This window comes from Lonchura striata, chromosome Z (genome assembly GCF_046129695.1).
Source record: "Lonchura striata isolate bLonStr1 chromosome Z, bLonStr1.mat, whole genome shotgun sequence".
Taxonomy (NCBI): Eukaryota; Metazoa; Chordata; class Aves; order Passeriformes; family Estrildidae; genus Lonchura; species Lonchura striata.
This window is the reverse complement of record NC_134642.1, coordinates 39,293,118-39,300,186: the sequence shown is the minus strand read 5'-3', so window position 1 is coordinate 39,300,186 and position 7,069 is coordinate 39,293,118. Positions and strand designations below refer to the sequence as shown.

At 46.2% G+C, this 7,069-nt stretch overlaps 1 protein-coding gene across 1 annotated transcript; it reads left to right on the top strand.

Annotated features, from left to right (window-relative positions):
• The first annotated feature begins 3,587 nt into the window (after positions 1-3,587).
• PMAIP1 (phorbol-12-myristate-13-acetate-induced protein 1) lies at positions 3,588-4,353 on the top strand. Its single transcript, XM_021554674.2, has 2 exons — positions 3,588-3,639; positions 3,959-4,353. Exons 1-2 carry the CDS (start codon positions 3,588-3,590, stop codon positions 4,156-4,158), a joined length of 252 nt encoding a protein of 83 aa, XP_021410349.1. The 3' UTR covers positions 4,159-4,353.
• The last annotated feature ends 2,716 nt before the right edge of the window (positions 4,354-7,069 follow it).

Here is a 7,069-nt window from a genome sequence, read left to right as displayed (position 1 = left end):
ACTGAACAGCAGCTCCAGCTGGCCGGTGCTCCTTGAGCTACTGCTTTGTTCTCTGCCATGGCTGAGCCCACCTGGCGATCTGTGGTCCTGCTCAGTGTGGCCACAGCAAGAAAAACTTTTGTGGCTGCTCTGGTAGAGCAGACTCCCAGGGGTCTGTGCTTCCCACAGATATACTTCTTTGTTTAGGGGAATCAAAACAAGAAAACATCAGAGCTTGCCAGTGGCTTTTGAAACCACAATCAACTTCTTTTCGCTCAGCCTGTTGCACAATCCTATAATCAGCAGCGGCCCCAACATGCACTGTTCCCGCCAAAATGGGCTGTGATTTACACATCAGTAACTCCCTCACACACCAGTAAAACCCTGCGAGGATGTGGGCCAAATCTGGAACTTGAGGCAATTCCCCTCTAAGCAGTATTGAGTCTCCCTGCATTACACCACTGTACTCAGATACATGGCTCTGACTGTAGCAATTGGAAAACAAGCACTTCAGGTACTTGGGCTCACAGGATGGTTTATTAACCTATTTTGCACACCAAAGTGTACCCTTTTTTTTTACCTTTTATCCTTCTGTATTATCTTGTATCCTTTATTACATATTATCTTGTTTTTATTTATCTTTTTCACTACTTTAAAATAAAGAATATAAATTAATGCTCTCAACTCAACCATCCCACTAGTTTATGCACTGATAGGAAAGAATCTCTCCCCCACAGACTCAAAAGAAGCGCCCATCTCTTTGTGTGGCTGCAGGGGTATAGACAGAAGCTGCCCTTTAAGCTTATCTCCCTTCAGGGTGAGGAAGTGTTGCTGAGCAGGACAGGATTGATTGAGGTTAATTTGGTTTTGGCTTTACTTAATGAAGAGTAATTTAAATAATTTGCCAAGGATGTAATCTGTCTCCAGATTCACAAAGAAGAACAAGCCATAAGTCATAAATGGCTCTGTCTAAACATGCAAAATAAATGTGCAAAGTCACACACACATGCCAGTGGCATAAGAGACCAGTATGACCTCATGGCTTGAGTTTGTGGGTGCTTTGCCTGCACTGGGCTCTGCTGAGCACCGAGTAGGGCAGGAGGGGCATGTGGGGTGCCCTTTAGTAAGATGGCAGTCTCAGTTAGGCCCTAGCCCCTTGTGATGACATTCTGGAGAGGCTTCCATGATTTGTGGAGCAGCTCTTGGAGTGAGGCTATGAGATGCAGCCCTAGGCATCACATGCTGCAGACCACCACACCTCCTTCACGAGGTATGACGCATCATGCAAACATCCTCCTGACCTGTTTACCTGCCTTGCCATCTCCTATAACCCAACAAACTTGTTTTGAAGACATAGTTTCTTATGTAACAGGAATGCCTGAAAAAGGCCAGTTCTGCCTGAACAGGGCTGAGTTACTAACAGGCATGTTCATACAGCTGAAGGGACCCCAAACATATCAGGTCAAGGAAATTAGCCCACACGCCTTATAGGTTATATACCAGCTGAGAGACAAAGGCAATGCATCCTCAAAAACATTAGAAACTTTTCTGTGGCCAACCTAAGCTGCTCTGACACCAGGTCACGATCTGGCAGGGTGCACTGTGTGGTGCTGACAGAGCTGGTTTACTGCTTTGGGAAGGGCCTTGCAAAAGCTTCATCCAGCTATAGCTTTAATTTAGATGTCTCACCCTGAGAAATGTCTTGTCTGTGAGCTTGTATCACTGCCCCTCCCACATGCCAGCCCTGCAGCACCACTGTGCCAGATGCCTCCTGTCAGCACCAAGGGGCTGAGGTTTCCTACACAGGGAGAGAAATCAGCCATGTTTCAAGATGTTTTTCCATCATTCTGGGAAATAGCAGGGAAAAGGCTGTCTGCACTGTGCTGGTGAATGCTTCCCCTTTTAATGGAACTTCAAAGTCACCAGCATTTCTACACACTTGACTTCAGAGGTTTCTACCCCATAAAATGGAGCCTCTTAACATCCTGTTATGGGTCCGTATTACACTATGACATTTTAAGTTTTGTTTTGATGGGAGAGGTAGTAATTTACTGACTTTCAGCCATAAATCAGTTCTTTGTTATGTCTGACCCATCTGTGCTTTCTTTGCATCAAGCAGTTTTCATTTTCCCCTAAAAGCAGAAGTCCGTGGCATGTGTCACAACATGAAATATCAACTCTCTCAGAGACAGGAGGCAGATGAGTGATCCACGTATCACTGGCAGCTCTCCCAACATTCTGCAACAATCACAAAGACATGAGCGTGACTTTGTTCCAGCTCTTGTTTCCTGCAAAAAACACCATCTAAAATTACAGCAGCCACAGGTAAGTGTGCCCTGTCATGTGTCAGCCAGAACCATGCCATGCAGACCCTGCACTGCAACAGGAAATATCCAGCAGTGCGGGGGAGTGGCCCCCAAGCTGTTGCAAGTGGTACATGGAGATTGTTTCTCCATGGCTGGTGTGAGTGCAAGGTCACTATCACTTTGAATAAAAGTAAGGCTTAGAGAATTGGGGTTACTCAGCTTGGTAAAAAGGAGGCTCTGGGAATGCTTTATTGCAGACTTTCAGTATCTGGAGGGGGGCCTATAAGAAAAACTGGGACAGACATTTCAGAAGGAGCTTTTGCAATAGGACAAAGAGTCATGATTTAAACTAGGGGTGCATTGATTAGGTTAACTATAAGGAAGAAGTTTTTTATTTGTATGGTGAAGGTTGCCCAGAGAAGTGGCGGATTTTCCATCCTGGGAAACATCCAAGGTCAGGTTGAATGGGGCTTAGAGCAACCTGATCTATGTGACAATCTTTCTGCCGTTGTGGCTACAAGCAGCAAAATACAGGGGGACTGATCTAGAAAACCTTCAAGAAGTCTCTTCCAAATAAAGCTATTCTATGCTTCTATGATAATAACACACTCTGTTTCTTCTGCTTGTCCAAGCACTCTCCATCTCTCCACTTCTTCCTCCTCAGCATCATCATTGCAACCCTGTCCACGTTCCCTGGACCACCACCATTACAAGCGCAGCCCACCCTCCCATTTCTCTTTGCCTAGAGCAAGCCCAGCTCGCCCTTCTGCCTCTTTGTGCCCTGATGATACAAACCGCACTGTTCATCTCCCCTGACCCACCACAAACCCACCCCACGCCTCCATCCCCTTTTCGCTTAGCAGTCCCCATCCCTCCACCTCTGTTCCGCGCACAGCCCATCCTCCCGCTCCGCACACCGCACTGCTCCAGCCCTTTCCGGGCCGGCAGCGTGGGCGGTGTCCCGGCCGCGGCCCCGCGCCGCCCGGGCACGCCGCCGCCTGCCCGCCGGGCGCGGGGGGCGGGATCCCCGCGCCTTTTCGCTACGTCAGGACGGAGGGAAATCCCCGCTGGACTGCACCGCGCTTTTAGCGCCGCGCTCCGCCCCCGTGCCAGCACAACGCTGCTGCCACCGGCCCGAGAGCAACCTGTGCGCTCCGTGCCCCGCCGAATCGAGCCTGAGCTCTCCGCGTCCCGCCGGGCCTGGGCGCCCCGTGCCCCGCCGAATCGAGCCTAGGCTCCCCGTGCCGAGTCTCGCCGAGCCCCGGCGCTCCGTGCCCCGCCGATCCTCGTCCCGCCGACGCGATGATGCCTGGCCGGACCCCGCGCAAAACCGCGCCGCCAGCCGCTCCTGCAGGTACCGGAGGGGAAAGGAAAGGCGGGGGACGGGACGGCATGGGATGGGACAGGGACAGGGACAGGGACGGAGAGAGACACACCGTCCTGCTCCCGGGCGCTGCTGCCCGGCTCCAGCACCGGCTGGGCGGCCAGCGCCTGGCGCGGCGGCGGACGCTCGTTTGGAGGCGAGAGGGATGCAGCTGCTGCTCCCAGTGAGTGGGGGCAGAGAGGGTGCGGGATGGGGTGTGCTTCATGATGAGTAAAAGGTAAAAAAATTGGACATAAAGTGGCGTACTGTGGGGGTCCCTTTAAAGCGGTAACCACGCGCGTTTCCGCAGGGCGCGAGGCGGCGGTGGAGTGCGCCCTGGAGCTGACCCGCATCGGCGACAGGTGGGACTTGCGGCAGAGGCTCCTGAACCTGCTCGCCAAGCTCTTCTGCCCCGGGACGTGGGCTGCCCGCGGACACGGCGAGCGGAACGCAGGAGGACCTTGGCTTTGCGGATTTGGAAGAAGAGGCTCCACAGACATTGGGAGATGAAGAAACTTCAAATGTCGCTGCACTGTATTTACCTGACTGCAGCTGCTGAGGATGGCTATCACGTGTTTTCTCTGAAGAATGTTACAGCAATACTGGCATATGAATGCCAGATGGGAAGAAAAAGATAACAATGGGCAGAGCCTCTAAACTGTGCTGTGGTGACTTCGGGCAAGCTGGTGACATGGGGAGATTTGGGACAAGACTGAACTTGCCCTTCACCATGGTCTGAGAACACCTTCAGGAACCCAGTTTCCCCAGTCACCCTCTGGTCCTCATGTCCCATAGCCATGTTTCACCGAGGAGTTCAGCCCACCTCCAGGATGAAATAAAAAAAAGTGTCAGTCTGTTGGAACTTCGGATCACACACCACACAGGAAAAGCCAGTTGCTGGATCTTTGACTGTTCCTCTTCTCTAAAGTGTGGATCCTGCTGGACAGGGATCAAGTGGTGTTCAAATTTATTCAAATTATTAAAATTTATTGAAGACAATCACTATCTTTATTGAAAGGTTTTTTGTTACAGGATGTTGTTTTGCAGACTAAAAGTTGTAATTCTACGAATCAACAGTGTTGCATAATTCTAGTCTATAGTATAAATATATAGGATAAGTTTATATATATAGTATGTATACATAAAATATAAATGTGTGCACTGCTAGTGCATGTCATGAGTATTTAATAGAGCTATTAATTGAAAGCTGTTTGTTTAATCTCAAAACACAGTATGAAAAAATGTTCAAAACATGACAAAACTCAATATTAAAAGGTATTACATAAACAAAAAAAGGATAATATTTTCTGATGATAAAGGAAATAAATCATGCTTCAGAGAGGGAATCATATTTTGGCATAATATATGTATCTGAATATATATAACACAAACACAGATACATAGGTAATTGTGGAAGGGTTCTTTCAATATTACAAAGAATTTCTTGATAACAGTACAATTCTGCTGTGTCTTTATAAGTAACAAAATAGCTTCAATAGAAGTAGATCCTAAAGTTGAATCGCAAGTTTTGCTGAGAATGTTATTTATTCAAAGAAGGTAACTACCTTCTCTTTGAAGAAATAATAGCAATAGAATTGAGCATTTGAGTAGTCCAAGAAAGTAACCTTAGATTTTTGAATGTTTAATTATACTTAAGGACAAAGGTTCTTCCTTGTACTTTATTTCCATTTCATTTCATTGACTTCTCATCTCAGTTCCAGAATGGTGGAGCTGTGGCAGCATATCCAGTGGATGGTTACATGGGAATGACCCATCTCACTGAGGGGATATTACGTTTGGCTGGCTTCGGAGGAGCTGAATTAAACACATTGGTTACTGTCAGGACAAACAGTAACTTTTCTAGTCAATTCTTGTTAGGCTCCATCCTAAACAATATTTTTCATGGGTCCAAGATACCAAGAAAAAGGCTGAAGCTGTTTCATAGCTACCTCTAAGGTCACTGGTAAGAGTTACTTCTCTTAACTACCCTTGTATGTGAGCACATTTGCATTTGATAAGGCTGTATAGTTACAGTTTGTTATTTGTGTCTATTCAAATTATGTGTCTTCTCCTGTCTTGTGGTGAATTCTTGTTTGTATTTATAATTTATTTTTCTGTTATATCTTCTTAATCTGCCTTTGCAAAATTGTCATTACGTAACTCTGGCCACTCTCACAACCAGCTGTGCAGGGGCTGTCATGTATTGACACTGACTTCTGTCACTCAGCAGAAGCTGACTGACTTTGCCTTCTTTCCAAATGGAAGACTTAGCTCCATCCATCCCAGTGGTGTTACAGAGAGATTTGCTGTTGGTTTGAGCCTTGTGCATGGTTCCCTTCCCCTCTAAGCTAGCCAGTTCCTTTTCAGGGAGAACACAGTATTTCAAAAATAGTTGTTATTTATCTTATACTGCAAAGCAGTGCATTTTCCTGACATGTACATAGGTGAGTTTTTCAGGTAATAAAAAGTAAAGGCAAAGAGTTTCAGACCAGCAGAACACCAGCTCCCAAGCTAGCACTGCATCCAGCTGGGCAAAACTTCATCAAAGACAGCTTCAGCTTCATAAGAAGGGTTGCAGTTGTGTATCCTCCACTTGGTGGAGTCTTGGAATCTTCATCAAGGACACCGAACAATGACCATGACTGTCTGGAACTCTGAGAATAATTCAGCATTAGCATTCACATTAGTAGCTGAAAAGTATGTGAATAAAACTGTTATGTTCAATGAATGCTACTTCCAAGGTCAACAGGAAACGAGGTGTGGATTTGTAGAACCCACTCTGTTCTTCAGGCTGTAGCACATATAAATATTACAAAAAAAAGTACACTCATACATGAATTGTCATGGGGATATCCAAGTTTACTGTTAGCATAGTATTTGTCTGCCTAGTTATGCAAAGACTATTTGGATTTTTGAAATGTTTTAGGTGTTTCTGTGCATTGTTAAGAATGGCAGTGTTCAACAGGAACTCAGGAAAAAGGCACAGATGCAAGACATCAGTGCCAGTATATGACCAAGTGCTTGCTGATGTCCATCCTAGATTTCTTTTGTTACTTCTGCAAAGGATCTGCTTTATGACTTTATCAACATGAATTTGTTTTCCGTAAGGCCTGTTCTGGATGTGTGCCAAATGTGTTGCTGTATGCCTCATGCATGTATGTCTTGAATTCTTGCTAAGATAATAAATATGAAGTGTTTACAAGAAAAATGAGTCACAAAGGTTGCTATCACTTGGGTTTTATTTTGTGGATTGTGAAAGCATGATTGTATTATGCAAATTCCGTCAATGCTTCCATGTCAACAGGGCAAAAGCAGGAGAGCAAGAGCAAAGTGCCAGCAGGTATGTTTTGGTGGATTAGGCTTTGCCTTCTGCCTTTAAGAGGAAAATAACTACAACCATGACCCTGAACTTCAAAATGAT

Coding starts and splice junctions, on each gene's coding strand:
- PMAIP1 (XM_021554674.2), top strand. CDS start 3,588: ATGATGCCTGGCCGGACCCCGCGCAAAACCGCGCCGCCAGCCGCTCCT. Junction 3,640..3,958: donor GCCGCCAGCCGCTCCTGCAG/GTACCGGAGGGG, acceptor GCGTTTCCGCAG/GGCGCGAGGCGGCGGTGGAG.